The 21,327-nt window shown below is 42.8% G+C and overlaps 1 protein-coding gene across 7 annotated transcripts in view; it reads right to left on the bottom strand.

The window, feature by feature from the left end:
- The window catches only part of LOC139532230 (nck-associated protein 5-like), a 160,826-nt gene that overhangs the window by 10,377 nt on the left and 129,122 nt on the right, over window positions 1-21,327 (bottom strand). For 6 of the 7 annotated variants that reach the window (XM_071329592.1, XM_071329594.1, XM_071329595.1 and 3 more), the window contains 7 exons: window positions 17,282-20,892; window positions 15,951-16,056; window positions 11,780-11,867; window positions 6,842-7,177; window positions 4,479-4,603; window positions 3,529-3,652; window positions 3,207-3,388 (listed from right to left, as the gene is read on the bottom strand). In XM_071329592.1, the coding sequence (XP_071185693.1) occupies window positions 3,207-3,388; window positions 3,529-3,652; window positions 4,479-4,603; window positions 6,842-7,177; window positions 11,780-11,867; window positions 15,951-16,056; window positions 17,282-20,892 (4,572 nt within the window). Of the gene's footprint in view, window positions 1-3,206; window positions 3,389-3,528; window positions 3,653-4,478; window positions 4,604-6,841; window positions 7,178-7,206; window positions 7,323-11,779; window positions 11,868-15,950; window positions 16,057-17,281; window positions 20,893-21,327 lie in introns of those variants that run through there. The other variant, XM_071329599.1, reaches the window with a different exon arrangement.

Raw genomic sequence — 21,327 nt, 5'->3', positions numbered from 1 at the left:
TTGTTTGTTTATAATAATGCCATTAAGCAAACTCCAGGCTGTTCAATTTTTTGGATGACATGAAAATAGAGCTTTTTAGCCAAGCACACCAGTTGTGGGTTTAGAGTCGAAATTAGAATGCATGAGCAGAAAAGAACCCCATTCCTACTGTAAAATATGGTGGTTTTGGGGCTATTTTGCTTACACTGGCCCAGGAACCGTTGTTAAGGTCAATGGCATCATGGACTTTATCCAGTACAGGGACATTTTATGCCACACACCTGGTTGCCTCTGCCAGGAGGCTGAAACTTGGCCGCAAGTGGAACTTCCAGCAATGCAATAACCCCAAGCACACATCAAAATCCACAAAGAAATGGTTCATTGGCCACAAAAACAAAATTTTGCAATGGCCATCTCAGTCTGCAGACTTGAACCCCATTGAAAACCTTTTGGTTTGAATTGAAGAGGGCGGTCCATAAGCGCAGACGAAGGATATCAAGGATCTGAAATAAATCTGTATGGAGGAACATTTAGAAAAAGGCTCAATGCCATTATCCTCGCAATTGGAGGAATTGTGACCCCTACCTTTTTGAGAAAAAATGGATATTACTTCTTTAAAAAAAAAAGAATCTCTGACCAATTGTATTAGTATAAAATAATAGAATTTCCAATTTTTTGGGAGCATACAATATACTGTAGCTCAGTATTTTTATCATTTATTTTATACATTGTCCCTTTAAGGTAAAATACATGTTAATAAGGAGTAAATGGGTTAAAAAGGAGTAAATGGGTTGAAAGGGTGACCATCATCTTGGTTGGTTCATGGCTATTAAATTAGGTTCTCTCTTCTGTAATTCAACACATATCTACAGTATATACCTTTAACTTGAACATGTAATTATTAACGGATTCATTTAGAATAGTCAAGTGCTATTCAACCAAACAATGTCAATGGTCCTCATAGGCCTTTATTGTGTTAGATGTCTTTTCAAAGTTTCTTTATTTTATTTATGAAGATATTTTCTTGTGAGGTCTTTCCAAGACCAATTATTGGACAGCAAAAGATGATAGGATTAAATCCATAGTGTTGCTCTGTCTTTGGTTGTATTTGTTGTCGTTGTTTGGGTGATCTCTGTGCAGGTTGGATGCACATGATCTCTGTCCGACATGCTGCATTTCTGTAGGGAATCTCATCACAATCAGAGCCATGCTTTCAAACTCCCAGCACATCACCGCAGCAGCCAACCACACATAAACCTTGTTAGAAAAACCCCACGTCCACAACCAGCAACCACACTTCCCTTTATTTCACACTGACATTAAAATGGTCAAATCCTGGCCATTTTAGCACAAACGTCTTTGCAGAGTGGGAGTGAAAGCCTTATATCCAAAATTATTTTATTAAGTGTAGACTAATGGCTGAGAAGACAAAAAGCTCAATTTTTTCCCCCAGTTATTCAATGAATAGATGAACCAATGTTTCTGTATGCAGAGCCTTTGTCAGGGTCAAAGCATACGCCAAGGACATTCGTTTTTCCACATTCAATTTTGAGCAGGCAATTGTCCAGTCAATGCAGAATGGAATAAATCTGTACTTATTGAATCTATTAGAAATGTTTGACCCCAAAAAGAGACGGGCAAGGATGATGTTGTAAGTTTAATAAAAAACCATACACCCTGAGCCCTGCAACGTTGTATTTTGCTTTAGCAGAGTAGCTGCACGTTTCAGTACTGCTCCTCTGTCATAGTACAAGGCCTCTATAGGCCAACAGTAAGAACCATAGTTCAAGAACATAAAACATATTCATGTATTTTTCCTCTCGCTCTCTTTCTCTCTCTGAACTTGTGTTGAGTCAGATCCTTTTGCAGATTATGGATTTTTCTGTCAGGTCGTGTGTGTGTGTGTGTGTGTGTGTGTGTGTGTGTGTGTGTGTGTGTGTGTGTGTGTGTGTGTGTGTGTGTGTGTGTGTGTGTGTGTGTGTGTGTGTGTGTGTGTGTGTGTGTGTGTGTGTGTGTGTGTGTGTGTTAGGTTATTCTACTGCACTGATCTGAGGGGAAGTGGGGGCAGAGGGGGGTGAGGGCCATTTCATGGTCACTGCTCCTCATTTGTCATTCAGTGAAGTTAAATACTGGTAGGCAAATACCCCGTGACACGAGAGGGCAAGCCGATCGAAAGCAATTAGGTGACTTTCAGTTTTTTTGTTTTATGAAAACGTCCGAACAATCCAACTACAGCGCTGTGTAGGAGGCTGAAAGACATCAAGCTTTGTGGACTTTGAGAAAGCACTTTGAGAAAGCTGGAGAAGCTGGAAAAGGACAAATGTTGCTTCACAGCGATTTGTTTTCACATGAGTTGGAGTGCAAGTTACCATGGAAACAGTTTGTTTTGAGCTAATGCATGATCTTACATAAGGTAAAGCGGTAAAGTGGTCCATACAATAGATCCTCCGGAAGCAACATCAACAGACCATGATCATCTAGTTGACAAGCTACAAAAGGATATGTCAAAGGTAATACACTGAACAAAAATATAAATGCAACATGTAAACTGTTGTTCCCATGTTTCATGAGCTGAAATAGAAAATCTCTGACATTTTCCATACGCACTAAAAGCTTATTTCTCTCCAATTTTGCCCACAAATTTGTTTACATCCCTGTTAGTGAGCATTTCTCCTTTGCCAATATAATCCATCCACCTGACAGGTGTGGCATATCAATAAGATGATCAAACAGCATGATAATTACACAGGTACCTTATGCTGGGGACAATAAAAAGCCACTAAAATGTGCAGTTTTGTCACACAACACAATGCCACAAATGTCTCAAGTTTTGAGGGAGCATGCTCTGCAGGAATGTCCACTAGAGCTGTTGCCAGGGAATTGAATGTTAATTTCTCTACCATAAGCCATCTCCAACATTGTTTTAGAAAATTTGGCAGGGGGTGCTGAGGAGTATTTCTGTCTGTAATAAAGCCCTTTTGTGGGTGAAAACTCATTCTGATTGGCTGGGCCTGGCTCACAAGTGGGTGGGCATATGCCCTCCCAGGCCAACCTGTGGCTGCGCCATTGCCCAGTCATGTGAAATCCATATATTAGGGGCTAATGAATTTATTTCAATTGACTGATTTCCTTATATGAACTGTAACCCAGTAAAACCTTTGAAATTGTTGCATGTTGCGTTCAGATTTTTGTTCAGTGTATGTCGTAGGGCAACAGGAAGTACTTACGCTTAGTCTGTCTCCTGCTTTGCCCTCTAGCGATGACTGGTTGTGCAACAAGTGGTATTGGGAGAAACTCCCCCTGTGGTCGTCCTTCTCTACGTGAGAGAACATGTCATGTTGATAGTAGTCCATGATTGACGGGAACTTTCCCACACTGTTCCTCTTCATTGTCTTCTCTTCGCAGTAGACTGTGGAGAGCATGTTTCAATCAATATACCTATCAATCAACCAAATCAAGATAAACTGGCTAAAATCAAATGATGTAGGCCTACATCTAAATAACATTAATATTGTGTCTGTGGATGTGGGATGCAGACAAGATTCTGACCTTGGTTGCTCGTCTTTGCTCTGTTGGTAAGGGTGCTTTGGGTGGAGCCTAGCGTGTTCCCTTCAGACTCTGTCTCGGTGTCACTGCTGCTGCCTGAGTATGTGCACACTCTCGGGGCTCTGTCCTGTTCAGGAAAGAGAGGGACATCAGAACAGAATGAGAAGATAGATAGATATCCCTTTAAAGACTACTTCAACGGAGTCAGATTAACTTGTGGATACCATTTTTATGTCTCAGCATCCAGTATGAAGGAAGTTAGTAGTTTTGCGAGCAAATGCTAATTAGCGTTAGCACAATGACTGGCCGTCTATGGCACACTAGCTGTTAGGCGTCTAGTCATTGTGCTAACGCTAGTTAGCAATTGCTGCCTTAAATGGATACTTTGGGATTTTGGCAATGACGCCCTAGATCTACCAGCATGCCATCAGATACCCATAGACTTCCAGTCATTGCGCTAATGCTAGTTAGCATTGGCTCGCGAAACTACCTCTTAACTTCATTGATACTGGACGCAGAGACATAAAAATGGTATCCACGAGTTCATCTGACTCTGGGGAAGTAGATGAAATCCCTTTAATATCACTGTATCCTCAACAGATTACAGAGATACTCTTTCATAATGATAATGCTTCTTGGAGATGTGAAATTGTATAGGGGTTGTACGGAAGCCACAATCACAGATGATAATGTGTCTTACGTGATACACAGAAACACAACCACTAGACATTTGAAGTACTGTAGATTTTTCAGTTTAGCAGTTCTCTTATTGCTGCTATTATTCTGTCAGAGGATAATTGAACTACGTCCCTCTACTACTAGCAACATTTACTGTATTTCATGCAACATAGGGAATCAATGCTATTATATGCTACTATGCTATTGCAGTCTATTTTGCTGCCAAAACACCACCCCTTTGACATAGGCCTAATAGTGCTGGGGAAGTTCCTTACAGTGGGTGAGTTTAGATCCTTAGTGTTCCTCTTCTTCTCCACTTGTTCCTCGTGGGCCTCCGTAGTGACTGTGTGGCTGGTGCTGCATAACTCTATCTGACTCAGTCGCTTCCTTCTGATGACATCTATCATTCAAAAGTAAAGAGAAACAAATCATGAGACACAGACAACAACCAAACCCACACACTCACACCAGGAAGAGAGCCTACGCATTGCGTACATAGAGGGCGGAAAAGTAAAAAATGCCAAAGCTATTAGGTCCCGGAGTTTCAGTAAGACTCATGGCTACATCCCAAATAGCTCCCTATTCCCTTTATAGTGCACTACGCAGTAGTGGGGACCATGGCCATAGGTTACCATTTGGGACGCATCCATAGCTAACGCTATGCCAATATAGTTGTTAACCTGTGAAAGCACACGCTGTACAACATGAGCGTTATGCTACAATTTCTTTAATTGTGAGGAGAGTTTGGCATTTCATCTATTAATAGTCAATGGCATCCTCCCTACGGAGGCTACATCGCTACATCTCTGACTTGAAGCAGCCCCGAAATACCAGCTTCAAACTGTCACTCCCAATGACAAAGCATCCAATGATAGTCACAGCTGAGTCCGTGTGAATTTTAATGACTACCTACCCCTTCCTTCACACTTGTTTTCTCTATACAACTTCCTACCTTCTCCTGACAATATAATTAACTGGGCCTCGTTGGCGGCGGCGCTGCGGGAACATCAGCAGAATAATTTGTACCGCGCCGAGGGCAAAATAGTTCTTTCATCTTCTTGACTACCTGTGAGGGAATCCGTGGTGGAGATTAGTCTCCTTCTCTATTCCTTATAATGACAGCTGTTGGTCATGCCTACCTTAACCGCAGTACCGAGGTCACACAGATAGACACTAATTCACTAATCCACTGGCTTCCAGTTGAAGCTCGCATCCGCTACAAGACCATGGTGCTTGCCTACGGAGCTGTGAGGGGAACGGCACCTCCGTACCTTCAGGCTCTGATCAGGCCCTACACCCAAACAAGGGCACTGCGTTCATCCACCTCTGGCCTGCTCGCCTCCCTACCTCTGAGGAAGTACAGTTCCCGCTCAGCCCAGTCAAAACTGTTCGCTGCTCTGGCACCCCAATGGTGGAACAAACTCCCTCACGACGCCAGGTCAGCGGAGTCAATCACCACCTTCCGGAGACACCTGAAACCCCACCTCTTTAAGGAATACCTAGGATAGGATAAAGTAATCCTTCTAACCCCCCCCCCCCTTAAAAGAGTTAGATGCACTATTGTAAAGTGGTTGTTCCACTGGATATCATAAGGTGAATGCACCAATTTGTAAGTCGCTCTGGATAAGAGCGTCTGCTAAATGACTTAAATGTAAATGTAATGTAAAATTCCCTGATTGCATAAATCCCTAGGCGTGATCACGGAGATCACTCATCCCTATACGAGTACATTGTTAGTGTTACTTCCCTCAGCCCATATGATCCCGATCTCCCTCCCTCCCACCCACCGTCATGCTGTTGTGTTGCTGCGGTAAAAGAACAGGCAGAAGGTGGTTTATGATCTATGTCGCTAATTGTCGCTATTGAGATTGCGTGTCTAATTGTATTAGCGACTTATCCTTGGGATATGGTCTGTGGGTCGTATTATCCGGAGGGTTTTGTGAAGGTGGGTGGGGGATGCAGGGTCCTTTGTTAAGCAGAGCTACGGAATATCACTCAGAATACCAAATAGGCTTGTCCATCTAGTCCAACATTCAAAATGCATAGGAGACTGATTAACAAAGGTAGAAGGTTTTCCTTTTCACGGAATAGCTTCAAGTGGAGAATGGATCCTCTGTTGAGATTGAGAGGGTGGAACATGTATAGTGAATTCTTGAGGGCTACTTAAGGTTCATAATGATGTGAATTGAAGTAAAACACCGCCACCCTCATTGCACAATCAAATTGAGCCAGCGAGAATCTGAATTTTATTCTCTCTCATTTTATACACAGTTTATAGATGGGTTAACACCAAATTGGGTTTCATGATAGTGGCCAAACATCCTCTGAGCCTGCTCAGCCATTCTAGCTTTTATATGCAGCTGTGAATCATTGGTTTACCTAACATAAAACCATTGGCATGAAACAGAGACAACACAGAGCCTGTAACAGTGGTTGTGTCCCGATCATCGACTTTTCTCCCTGAAGTGTGCACTTCACATGATGGGACTGTACTGGTATAAGAGCAATGGTGTGGACATTGTCAATACTTATGGCTTCTTAATACATAAAGGGGAGTGTGGAAGTGCAAGCTTTGGGAGAAGGGTATAGAATGGAGACGTAACGGGGATGTTGATATGAGGTGAACCCCCAGTCTTACCTGAGGTGGATGGTCTGGGGAGGCGGCTCAGGGCTTCCTGTCCACAACCTCTTCCAGTAACTGTAGAGTCAGACAGGGAGTGGCCCAGGGCACTGGTGGGTGGTGCATGTGGGTGGGTCTCAGACAGGGACGGCACTTTCACATGGGATGGGGAATGAGCAGCAGAGGCCGAGAGGAGGTCCTGGTCAGGATCAGTGGGACTGTGAACGCTCGCCATCATCCGGTCGGGGCTGGACTCAGATCTAGGAATGTGGCGCCCGTTGACCCGGGTGACGGAGTCAGGGAGGGGGAAGGTGCCAATCCCGCTGTCCAGGGTTCTCATTTGGCAGCTGGAGCCTGGGGGGGGTGGGGGACAGGAGAAGCAGCGTGTGATGATGGGGTTGGGGGCGGGGAGGGGGGAGGGGGGAGCAATGGAAAAGAAGGAAGAGCCACACGGATTGGATTCACAAGCAACGGAAGGGGTTATGGGTAAAAAGGGCATCTTGGGGTAGGTTCAATAAGATAGGAGAACGAATGGAGGCAAAAGCAAGAGATACAGGAGCATTACTTCACGTACGGAGCACCTGGGTACAATCCAAAGCCAAATCATTATGAGAAACTGTAGAAATATAATGCAGGAAAAAGGTCTGAACCTTTCGTATTACTTTGTCCAGTAATACGTGTGATACGATCTGTTTGTGTGTGTAATTCATCAGGTTTATTCCTATAAGTGGTTATCAGCCCTCTATGATCAAATCTGTATCACTTCTTCATAAAATTAATAAAGGTATCTGACTAATCTTGAAAAGGATCTAAAATGAACGGCCGCTTGTAACTCCTAGGTCTCTCTGCGTTCCCAATCTAATTTCACCCATTTGGAACCCAGCGTGACTTTAGAGTGCCAATTTATTAGTGATTTTTCTCTCTACCTCCTGTATCAGCATTATGTTGATTTACACACATTCGCCGAACTTGATATGTTCCACACTGCGGCAGTAATCTAAGGACATTGTAGCAACAGATGGACAGCGTTTAAAATACACAGTTTTGCAAAGCCTCCGTCTCCGGGCGAGACAGATGGATGGCTGTTCGACATGATCCAATTCCATGTAACTGTGAATGATGTTGGCTAATCATTCGGTGCTCATTACTTAATTGCAACAATTCGGGTAAAAAAAAGAAAGATAATGTTGAACTAGTTCTAACATTAATTCAGTTTAAAGACAAAAGTGGGGGAAAGGTCAGATGGCTGATATGACTGCAACTTTGACAATGTTCTATTTTCATTCTAGGTTGCACAGTATATTGCTGCATTGCAAAAGTAGAACATATTAATGTAGCGTTATATACATTATAGACTAGTTGAGGATGGAAAAACCTTTGAAATGATTGATCCTTTCGAGTGAGCAGTTGTTTTGGAAGATATTTTCCCCCATAGAACAATCTGTAAGTTCTGATTTCTTTCTTGCCTTTTATGGACAAGCATGGGACCTTTTTTTTTAGAGTTGGGTTGATTTCTGCTAGCTCTGCCCTTAACCTTGGCTCTTGGTCTTGTAACGCCCAGACCATAAACATCCACTTCTTCTATATGCCCTAACACATCCCTCCATCGTTGTCATACAGTCTCTGGACGTTCAACCCAAACTTCTAGAAAATAACGGATAAATGGATGGATGATTGAATTAATGAATTCATTCATTATATATTAACCGTTTCCCCTGAAGGGGTTCAAGGCATGTAAGAGGTAGCCCTCATAACTTCCATGGATATGCTTCAGTACAATAACCCATAAACATAGGGCTCGCACAATATCATCGCCAACCAGCTGTATCAAACCCTCATAATTAAAACCAAAGCTCTTTATCAGAGGCAATGCGCTGCCGTTGTAAAATACATGATTAACCTAATAAAGCAATATTTTCAGTCCCATCTAAATTTGCAACCAGACATTCAATTAAACCAACAGTGCATCAAAACAAGAATTAATTCAATTATGCATCAGAAATGTCCCACTGGATGACTGGGAGTAAACACAGTCAACTTAATCATGCTATTAGTGCACAGTTAGAGTCATATTGTAGGTATACGTGTCTTCTTCTGCCTCTCTTGCACCTCCTACTCTGCAGTAATGTTGTAGCTGAGGTGGTTATAAACCACCTCGATAGACAGATGGCCTGTTATGTTGCTTAGATAAATCTGCAATGAGTCATCACGGGGTGGTTGTGGCAAGCCCCTAAAACAGCAGCTGATCAATTACTACAGAGTTCTGCATTATGCATCAAGTGTAAACCAGTTCAGAATGTCTCACATTCTTGATCCTATATTCAAGGAAGAAGACAGAGAAGATAAAGAGGGAGACAGAGAAAGGGAAATAAAAGAGAAAGAGAGAAAGGAAAGAGAAAGAGGGAGACATCCATACCTCACAAAGCTTAATAATCAAAGGAGTTGATTTGGCAGTTGTTTTCAATATGCCGTTTGCACTCACACTATGCCAAGGTCTAACATGGACCTAGAAGCCAGTTCCACTGCTTTTTTTTCATTCCTCCTTTCTAATCGGGGACTGGTTTAGACCTGGGATACCAGGTTTGTGCATATTAATTATCAGGTAGAACAGAAAACCAGCACTACTCCGAACCTCGTAGGGTATGATTTTAATGACCCTAGGGTAATACTATCTAAAATCATAGGAAAAAGTATCAGAGAGGGTCTGCAATTGTGTTTACTGTGATCCCGATCACTTCTATATTAAACCTCCTGGTGATAGAGAGCAAGCTCTGCAGACCTAATGACATGTTATGATGAGGACTCATGCAAAACACCATCACAACTGCATGGGAATTACAACCAGAGGTCATGACTATTGTCACATGACCAAGACCTCAAACCATTTAAATTCAGTCCAATGTCAAAACTTGAGCTGTTTATTATCTATTATCTATGCGCAGTCACTTTACCTCTACCTACATGTACATATTATCTCAATTACTTTGACTAACCTGTAACCCAGCACATTGACTCGGTACTGGTCCCATTGTATATAGCCTCGTTATTGTTATTTTATTGTTGCTCTTGAATTTTTTTAATATCGTTTTTTAAATAAATATTTCATTTTTCTGAAAACTGCGTTGTTGGTGAAGGGTTTCTAAGTAAGCATTTCACCGTAAAGTCTACACCTGTTGTATTCGAGGCATGTGACAAATAAAACTTGATTTGATTTGATTTTAACCATGACAAAGCCACACCTCATAGACTCATGAGTCCATCCGCATCCTTTTCTAGTTTCTAGTTTTAATCCCTGCTACAATATCACATTATGTCAAAAATAAAATACAATTTTGTTTCTAGTTTCTTGTGTTCAGAGAAAATAAGTAATTGAGATCAGGCAAATGTGTGACATATTCTACCCATAAAAGCCCAGGGTAAAATGATATGCTAGGCTGGACTTCAGGACCTATAAGTGGACTCTGCTTAAATCTTTATGAGACCGTTAATTCATACTGAGGGGAGGTTGGATAGATGTGCTTAGCTGGCAGAATTAAATATGCCATTCAGTTAATTAGAATACAGAAACGATTAACAATCTTATTTTTGGCTCTGTTCCACGATAAGGGGCTTAGTTGAATCAGGAAAATGTTCATACATCCCGGACATTTTCTCAGGTCAAAACAATTTCTCACAATATTTGTGTTGTCGACCCCATCAATACAGAGGCTAGCATATAAAAATTACTTTGAGCCAAAGAGAGCAGCTTTTATAAGTATTGGTATGTAGGCCTATGGTTTTCCATGTTTGATGTCAATTATGTCCAAAATAACCTGCAGGTCTAGGTCCTTAATGTCCATCCTTTAGAATTCCTCTTGATTTAGATAGTCATTGTGATAGTCAGCATAAAATAGTTATTAGAATATTGCGTACCAGCAGCCATATCATCTGTGCAGACCTATTATGTGCATGGAAATAAATAAACAAAATGAAGCAACAGAGATCATAATCCTGTGTGAAAATAAGGACAAACTTCAAATCTAAAGAAAAGACCACGATAATTCAAGTCGAGGCGTCACGAAGACCTTTTGCACTGGTTGTACATGACTGTGTTGCTCCTCTCCTGTTCACACAATGCCAAAGCCACATCAAACTAAGTGAGAGAAGGACCCCATTCATGAAAGGACAACAGTCATCATCTCTTCAAAGATAGGCAGTTAATGTGCCACTCACAGTCTAAAACATTCCACCAGAGCGATAGGCACCTAGCATTATACAACTCTAATAAACATTGATTGCCCTGTCCTAGTCCCATCCCTTTAAGAATGCCTTCCACCTGCCAATGAATGACAAACTGCCCAGCGTGTAAAGATCGCCTTGTCATTGAAATAGTAAGTGGGTGTTGTTGCATATAATTTTCCTATCACACATTGTACGCTACCAAAGCTCTCAGAACAGCGGCTGCCCTGACAACCCCCAATGTCTTAGCCACGTAAATAATAATGTGCGCTAGCAACGCTAAAAGGATTTTTGAACGCCGGACACAGTAACCATTTTGTTGATGACCTCAAAATGCAGTGGGAGAGTGGCGTGATAATAAAGAGTCACTCTGCCAGTGACAAGACGAATCAGTCCTGCAAAGATGCAGGAAATATTTTTATAGGCTCTAAGCTTACAGTTTTTCTCTGGTATGAGAAAGTGTTACATATGCAAGTCCCACATGCATTTGCCATTAGGTGATGAATGGCAACAGCTATTTCTGTATACTACAAAAGCCTAAAATAAGAGACCGTTTGTATAATCTATTACAGAAATACTTTACACAGAGAGCAAAAGTTGGAGATGTATTGCTGGTGACTACTGAAAATGTCTATGTTGAAAAATGTATTTTAATGTTGCTTATTAGCACTGAAATTGTATATGTTTTCAGACGATAGCTCAAAGTACAGTAGGCCCATTGCTACAGTAAAACCTTACCTATCATGTGGTCCTGACATGAAGTCTCAGGGGTGGGGTCCTCCTCATTCTCTCCATGCAAGCTGATCTTCTGTGTCACAATGCTGGTCTGGTGGGAAAAAATGAAGGATGAAATGCATTTAACTTTACTTGAGTTCTCACAACATACACTACCGGTCAAAAGTTTTAGAACACCTACTCATTCAAGGGTTTTTCTTTATTTGTACTATTTTCTACATTGTAGAATAATAGTGAAGACATCAAAACTATGAAATAACACATATGGAATCATGTAGTAACCAAAAAGTGTTAAACAAATCAAAATATTTTTTATATTTGAGATTCTTCAAATAGCCACCTTTGCCTTGATGACAGCTTTGCACACTCTTGGCATTCTCTCAACCAACTTCACCTGGAATGCATTTCCAACAGTCTTGAAGGAGTTCCCACATGTGCTGAGCACTTATTGGCTGCTTTTCCTTCACTTTGCGGTCCGACTCATCCCAAACCATCTCAATTGGGTTGAGGTTCGGGGGATTGTGGAGGCCAGGTCATCTGATGCTGCACTCCATCACTCTCCTTCTTGGTAAAATAGCCCTTACACAGCCTGGAGGTGTGTTGGGTCCTTGTCTGGTTGAAAAATAAATGATAGTCCTACTAAGCTCAAACCAGATGGGATGGCGTATCACTGCAGAATTCATTGGTAGCCATGCTGGTTAAGTGTGCCTTGAATTCTAAATAAATTACAGACAGTGTCACCAGTAAAGCACCCCCACACCATAACACCTCCTCCTCCATGCTTTACATTGAGAAATACACATGTGGAGAGCATCCGTTCACCCACACCTGTCTCACAAAGACATATCTCCAATTTAGACTACAGACCAATGGACACATTTCCACCGGTCTAATGTCCATTGCTCGTGTTTCTTGGCCCAAGCAAGTCTCTTCTTATTATTGGTGTCCTTTAGTAGTGGTTTCTTTGCAGAAATTCCACCATGAAGGCCTGATTCACGCAGTCTCCTCTGAACAGTCAATGTTGAGATGTGTCTGTTACTTGAACTCTGTGAAACATTTATTTGGGCTTCAATTTCTGAGGCTGGTAACTCTAATGAACTTATCCTCTGCAGCAGAGGTAACTCTGGGTCTTCCATTCCTGTGGCGGTCCTCATGAGAGCCAGTTTCATCATAGCGCTTGATGGTTTTTGCGACTGCACTTGAATAAACTTTTAAAGTTCTTGACATGTTCCATATTGACTGACCTTCGTGTCTTAAAGTAATGATGGACTGTCGTTTCTCTTTGCTTATTTGAGCTGTTCTTGCCATAATATGGACATGGTCTTTTACACAACTGATTGGCTCAAACGCATTAACTTCCTCAGGATTGGTGGGTCCACTGCGTGACAGGTTGAGCTTTTGTAGGGTAATGCGATTAGCATGAGGTTGTAAGTAACAAGAACATTTCCCAGGACATAGACATATCTGATATTGGCAGAAAGCTTAAATTCTTGTTAATCTAATTGCACTGTCCAATTTACAGTAGCTATTACAGTGAAACAATACCATGCTATTGTTTGAGGAGAGTACACAGTTTTGAACATGAAAGTTATTAATAAACAAATTAGGCACATTTGGGCAGTCTTGACACAACATTTTGAACATAAATGCAATGGTTCATTGGATCAGTCTAAAACTTTGCACATACACTGCAATCTAAATTGTACCTGGGCTGGAATAATACATTATGGCCTTTCTCTTGCATTTCAAAGATGATGGTACAAAAAAGGTTGAAAAAAACGGTTGATTTTTTCTTTGTATTATCTTTTACCAGATCTAATGTGCTATATTCTCCTACATTCCTTTCACATTTCCACAAACTTCAAAGTGTTTCCTTTCGAATGGTACCAAGAATATGCATATCCTTTCTTCAGGGCCTGAGCTACAGGCAGTTAGATTTGAGTATGTCATTTTAAGCGAAAATTGAAAAAAAGGGGGCCGATCCTTAAGAGGTTTTAAGATGGAAAGAAATTCCACAAATTATCTTAAGAAGGCAAAACTGTTCATTGAAATGCATTCATGAAGCTGGTTGAGAGAAAGCCAAGAGTATGCAGAGCTGCCATCAAGGCAAAGGGTGGCTATTTGAAGAATCTCAAATATAAAATATTCTTTGATTTTTTTAACACTTTTTTGGTAACTACATGATTCCATATGTGTTATTTCATCGTTTTGAGGTCTTCACTATTATTCTACAATGTAGAAAATAGTAAAAATAAAGAAAAACCCTTGAATGAGTAGGTGTTCTGAAACTTTTGACCGGTAGTGTATAATATCAAGTTCTAAATCATGTTTATGACTAATTTGTTTAGGCATAATGACAGAACATTGAAATAAAGTGTTATTAAATGTGCCTCACAACATCATCAACAGATGGTATGTTATTTGTCGGAAAAATGGTTGGGCAGACCGGGGAACAAAGTAACACTTTTAGGCTTTTGCTTATTGAAAATATTATTTGATTTAGATTATATAATATTGTTATACAAACAACATGCATATCTCAACTACTATTACACACTGTAACTACGTTTCTAGAACATACCAGCCGTTTACAATCCAACCAAAAGTGGCAGGAGTGAAATGTTACAATTGACCCAGTATGTGGGGTTAAATGTAACAGGGAAAGGGGAAAGGGGGATACCTAGTCAGTTGTCCAACTGAATGTATTCAACTGAAATGTGTCTTCCGCATTTAACCCAATCTCTCTGAATCAGCTGCCTTAATCGACATCCACGAAAAAACAAAAAAACAAAAAATTATTGATGAATTTAGGCATTTAGAGACACCACCGAAGCATTAGCACATTGTACAACAGCTTTCTAAGTGGTTTCTAATTTGAGTTATTAAGCTCTTACAACTGACCCCGTGTTACATTTTTTTCCCAGTCTCCCTTACATCATTGTAATGTGCATCGCATTGTATTCATAATTGCTTTGCTGCTTGTGTGTGTATTCAATATTTTGTATTGTGGCCTTAACATTCCTTGAATACCATCTGCACAGATAATAACAGAACAAACTGCTAGTTCAAGGACATGTCTGGTATGATTCATAAACCACAAACAAGGAAAGTACACTTTTCTACAACGTGATAATACTTTATATACTTCTACGAAGCCAGACATCCAAAATAACAAACGCAGCTAAGCTAACACAGATGCAATAGCTGGCATATTCAGATAGAACATTATTGATATATATTCTGTTTCCCTTTAGCGCTTAAACAAAACAATAGTGGAAGGCGATTCCTCAATTCTTTAAGCGATGACTCAAAACAGAATCGACAAACACCTTAGATTTACAGAAGTTACTATTACATTTTCAGAGCCTCTTTCATAATAGGTAGTTCTGTCAGGGGATGCAACAAGGTAATTGATCTAATATGGAGGTGGGCTAACAGAGTGTGATGTTGAAAAAGTGTTCTCCGAAGGTATAAAGGGGATTTGCAGGTCATAAACACTTATTTTCTTCTGTTGTATTTCTGTAGAGGGGAGATGGAGATGAAGCTGCAAGGATAGTATTAAACAGGCCTTTGTTGAATTGAGTGTCTGCGATAAGAGCCTCCTCATCGCTATCAAAGTTCCCGATCAGCTGGATTGAATTTCCTGCATATTGCATGTGGACTCTTTTTTTCTTTCTCCCCCTCCCTTCCTTGCTCTCTCTCTCTCTGTCCCTGACAAAGAACAAATAATATCTTTTACAAGGTCAGAATTACGTGGCACTCTAAGTCTTACAAAAAAAAAATTTCTATGCAAAGCTTAGTATGTGGTTCAACATTGGTAGCATATCTCCCAAGATGAAGCACTTTAGTGTGCGCTCATATTTGTATATGTGTGAAGGTTGGCGGAATTTGCAGGTGTGTACACAAACTAGACATACGACATGGAAAAAGTTATGGCAACAGTAAATTATATGGAGTATACGTACAATCCAATAAGCAACTGACCAGCATGAGAGCATGGAGGAAGTGGATACTGAGGTTAGAGGAAATAGTGAGAAAATGGTGAGATTATGAGGAAAGATGGACAGATAATAGAGAGAGAGAGAGCGAGAGAGAGGGGGCAGTCGAGTGAAAGACCCATACAATATCCTGGAAGCCGAGCAACGTTTCATTACAGGACCCCTTGCTCACTCACAGCTGTATCGGAGCAGATCTCCAAATCTCCCGTCATATCGCTGTTTCTCTTGGGGATGGAGATGCCAGGGAGAGATTCAGCAATGGAGTCGCCCTTCCTCACACTCCTGTATAGGAAACATGATTTGATACATTTTCTGTCTGTCTGCTTAACTGATTTCATATGAACCGTGCAGGTGGAAAGAGATCCCGGGTGATAAATTCCACTGTTCTCACTCAATACGGCCTCCATATACGCAACATGTAAAGTGTTGGTCGCAAATTTCATGAGCTGAAAAATAATTCCCAGAAATGTTACATATGCATACCAGCTTACTTCTATCCAATTTTATGCACAAATTTGTTTACATCCCTGTTAGTGAGCATTTCTCCTTTTCAAAGCTAATTCATCCACCTGACAGATGTGGCATATCAAGAAGTTGATTAAACAGCATGATCATTACACAAGTGTTGGGGACAATAAAAGGCCACTGTGCAGTTTTGTCACACAACACAATTCCACAGATGTCTCATGTTTTGAAGGAGCATGCAATTGGCATGCTGACTGCAGGAATGTCCACCAGAGCTGTTGCCAGAGAATTGAACGTTCATTTCTCTACCATAAGCCGGCTCGAACGTCATTATAGAGAAACTAATTCTGATTGGCTGGGCCTGGCTCCCCAGTACCCCACCCAGTCATGTGAAATCCATTGATTAGGGTTTAATTCATTAATTTAAATTGACTGATTTCCTTATATGAACTGTAACTCAGTAAAATAGTTGAAATTGTTGCATGTTGCGTTGATCTTTTTGTTGAGTATAGCTATCCCCCTACCGTAGGATCTGAAATAACCTTTTTTTTTAACTGCTCTTCCCGACTCCAGTCTCATTGAGTGATAAATGTTTGTAACTACTCTTGATAAAAATCTGTCAGCTGAGATTTTAGGTATTATATCAATTTATGGGAGGAGGGGTAATTCTATACTCTTCCAGCCAAGATAGCTCAGGGCTGAGTGTCTCTAGATTCCAGGCTAGGAAGTGCTAATGTTCACTCAAGTAGAACCATAACTCAAAGAGACAGCTGGTGTTGCTGTTGTTGAGCTGTGTGTGTTTTTGTCTTTTTACATGCATGCATAATGTAGCAAGACTTGTGTTTTACAGCAGCATGAACACTGGGAGAAAATGCTAAAACGACAATCCGCAATCATTTCAGCATCACAGGAGACAAGTTATCTAATGAGTGTTCTTTTTCCTGATCAAATCACTGTAATTTTTACCTATGACTAATTATGCAAATGTACTTGAAATATTTGACAAATCACATTTTATGAAAGTTGCTATGGTAATACCAACCTTCCAAGAAGCTCTTTCATGAACTGGTCTTTCCCAATGTAGGTTGTAGAACACTGGATCTGATTGGCTATTTGTCCCATCTGAATATTGCAATGATCCATGATCGAGCTCAGCTTGTTCTCCGACAGCGTCAGCTCTGGACTCTTTTCGAACTGGCTGTCGATTTTCTTCTTGTCCTTCTTTTTGTCCGATTTCATCTGTTTGCCTCCTAGCACAGATCCGATCTTCAGCTCTTTTTTCTCATCTTTCTCTTTCGGGGAGGTGGCGTCTGATTTCTTTCCATTCAAGGCTGGCAGCTTGCTTTTACGCAGGCCGAACCAGTTGGCCAGAGACGGGCCGGTCTTCTGCTTGGTCTCCGATACTATTACCTTCTCTTGACCCTGACCTTTCTGGATATTCTCCTCGATCCCCATCATGACCTTCTCCTCGATGGTGCAGACTGTGGGGCTCACTGGTTGCTCTCCCTCATCGATTGCCCTTTGGGAACAGCCTGCCTGGACTTTGACGCTCTTCGTGTGGTCTAGTTTGCCGGGGCTGAGAACTTTCCCACCCTTTGTTGTGGTCTCCGGGCTATAGACAGGAGAGGCCGGTGACTCAAATGGAGGATGAGATGCGTCCTTCTTGGGATTTCGGGAGTTCTTCAAGCCGATCCGGTCGGCGAGGGGTAAGCTACGCACTTCTTTTTGAGGTGGAGCCGTGACACTCTCCCCCTTTGTGGTGCTCCGTGGCCCTTCACCGGTGAATCCCGATTTGGAGGCTCTCTCCGGAAGATCCTGGTGGCTGTTTGAGCCTGTCATACCTCCGTAGTGGCTCAGCCTGTGGCTGGGGCAACGGACTGGACTTTCCCCAGATCCGCTACTGGGTTTAATCTGTAAGCCCTCAACAAACGAGCTCTGCCTTGTTAACGAGTTCCCCCTCTCTCCAGAGTTGGTGATGATCTGGGTTCGAATCTTCACATGTCCGTCCAACACGCTGATGTTGGGTTTTTCCATGTAGTGTGTGCTGAAACTCTGGCTGCGAGCTTTCGCCCCATTCATCCCCAGGACAGGCTTTAGGTGAGGTTTGGTCGTGACAGATATAGACCTCTTGAACAGTCTACTGTCACATTCCAACTTGTCACCAACCCCCTGCTCTGCCAACTCAGAGGTGTGTGCCTCCTCTTCCTGAATGATGCACTGGACCTCACCCTTAGTCTCTATGATGGAAGTCATGGCTAATGAATCAACATACACTGTCTGAAAACTGTCACACGGGATGAAAGCATTTGAAGTCACAGTCTCTTTGGAGACCGAGTTGATGTGTTCCTTCTCTTGCTTTCCTGGTATCGTGGTGGAGCCTTTCTGCAGTGAAGGGGGCGATTTCACAAAAGCTTTGAAGCCCATAGGAATGCGTGTCTTTGACGCTTTTTCAGTGGAATTTTGAGTGCTAGTTCCAGAAACGGAGGGTGGGTTTGCTACAGCCTGGGGAGGTTGAGTCATACTACTGTGAGGTTCTGTTGGACACTGAGGGTGGCCCTGCAGAGTTACAGGAAAACTACTAGAGGTCTTATACGACATAGAATGTCTATTGTCATTGGTACCTTTCTTACTTGTAAATGTGCTTTGAAGCGAAGAGCCACGTTGAGAGTTGTATGAGGGAGGAGGAACATTCTTTGAGCTTTTAGGCGCGTTTTCAGGGTGATCAGGCACATGCCCTGAGGCTGAGGAGGGGAGGTAGAGTTTTGTGGGGACCCGTTTCGAAGTGCCTTTAGAGGGGGTCTCATTTGAAGCAGGGTGTTGCTGGCTCGATTTGTCCAACAGTTTCTGAGGTGCGATTGCAGTACCGTAGCCTGCGTCCAGGTCTATGGTATCTTGGCCCTTGTAGGGGGGTGGTGGTAATAAATGTTGCATATTTGGTACAGGTGGGGGGTGGTAACTCGGGGGTGGCCCCCTCACAGTTGTAAGCGTGGATGGTTGAGCCCCTGGTTTAAGTGCTTGAGGTGACCCATCGTAGTTTGGTCTGATAAGTAAGGAGGTGGTGCGTCCAGGAGGCGGGGGAGGAGATGGGGACCTGAGTTCAGTTTTGCTGCTGGCTTCACAGTGTCTGTCTCTGGTAGGCTGTTCCCTGTAGTCCACGTGGTCCAAATGCCTTCTTAGGAGGTGTGGGGAGCCGGTTGGAACACTAGATGAGGAGCCCTTTGCCCAGTCATTCCTGCCAGGAAGCTTGTTGATCACTGCCTTTGGGCTTGTAGTGCAGCCTGGAGCTTTGATGAACCTGGACATCTTGACCGGAGGAGAAGAAGGGGACTTTGACTCCTGAGCTGTGAATCCGGAGGTTGGTCCTCTGTTGCTTGTTTCTGTGGTGAAGCCCTTAGAAACCTTCAGTGGAGATCCTTTCCCCCAGCTGCTGGGGATCTTTGAGCTGATGGCCTTGGGGCTGGTGGAAGCATTGTTCATGGGAGGGACAGAGTGGCCTTTGTTGGATCGATTGGAAGGTGGCTTTATCAATTTCCGCAGTGGAGTGACGTGCATTTGCAGCCTCTCTGGGCTTCCCTCCCTGCTATTGCTGCCGTTGTTGCCTACTTTGTGACGAATGGGCCTATCATGAGGCGACAGTGCTGCATACTCAGCAACCCCATTTTCCTTCCTCCCAGGAATCTCTTTCCGAGCCCCAGCACCAAAAGACGACTGCTGAGCACTGAGTTCAATGGGCTGTCCGTCTGCATCGAATATAGCCATGATACTCTCCTCAGACTGGGTTTTAGCCCCCGTGTGTTCCTTGATTAGGCTGAAAGGCCTGGGCCTTCCGTCAGCAGACTGAGTTCGGCCAGGTTCCCTTCTCAAGCATTGTACGGGAAGCAGTTTGTCAGAATCTCTTGAGAGCCTCTTGATGTCCTTCTGCAGTTGCTCAGCTGTCCGGCTAACAGGCAGCCGGTGGTCACTGACCTCAGAGTGCAGATCCTCAGGGTCGGTGTCTGAGAGGTGGAGGGGGAATTCAGCCTCTGTGGGGCTGATGTCAAAGTGCAACAGGGAGGGGTTTAGAACAGCCGAGGTACGCCCCCCGGAGAGGAAATTGTTGATGAAGCTTTTGAGTTTTTCTGGCCGCTCCTTGGAGTTATAGCCGGGCGGGTGCGTCATACCCATGCTGCAGTTACTATCCCCTACTACGCCACTGTCCTGCAGCCCATCCCAGCTACACACACTGTCCGAGACGCTGTGCGACAGCTTCCTGAAGTACATCCAGCCTCCGTCCTTACTGGGGACGCAGTCTCGTCTGCAGTACGCCGAATGTAGCGATTCGTCGTCCGCATCATCAGAGTCGTACACAAACTTTTTGCCCCCCACCCCTGAGATAGTGGTCCGTCCTACATAAGTGGGCTTGGAGATTCCCTTGCTCCCACTCTTAATCCCCAGAGAGTAGATACCCTCATTAGAGTTCATGCAGTCCTTGTCACCCGACTTGGAGACCCAGGAGGATGAGGAGCCTTTTGGTTTTCTCCTCTGGAGCTTCCGCAGGCCTTCTAGGATGTGGCTCTCTTTCCTCCTCGTGGGGAGCTTCTCCTCCAGGGGGGCGCAGATGTTCCCGGGGGCCGAGGAACCCAGGCTCAACCTCTTCTCCCACGTCAGAGAGGACTGCAGGAGAAATACAGAGAGACAGAAGTCATTAGAAAACTCAGAGAGAACAGAGGGAGATTGAGAGACAGACACACAGACACATCATTCGAAAATTCAGCTAAATTGAGCTGTGCAACAGCAATCCAAGCATAAATATAAGGGTGTTCAAGCACCTGTAGTACTTCTCAGAGGATTTGTGACCATGGCCCACTCTCATTCTAAACAACAGAGTTGGTTGTGGAGTCATATGATTAATTTGCTAAGCTGTTACTCAGTCTGCAATTTGTTTTACTTCCTTTCACATGGTCTAATGGAGATACTAAGCCCTTTGGGTTATGGCTCAAGCTCCATATATAATATTTTGATTTAAAAAACAATGTAATAACACATATGGAATTCTGTAGTAACCAAAACGGTGTTAAACAAAATATATTTATATTTATATTTGAGATT

Source organism: Salvelinus alpinus, chromosome 10 (genome assembly GCF_045679555.1).
Source record: "Salvelinus alpinus chromosome 10, SLU_Salpinus.1, whole genome shotgun sequence".
Lineage (NCBI taxonomy): Eukaryota > Metazoa > Chordata > Actinopteri > Salmoniformes > Salmonidae > Salvelinus > Salvelinus alpinus.
This window is presented reverse-complemented; position numbering and strand designations above follow the sequence as displayed.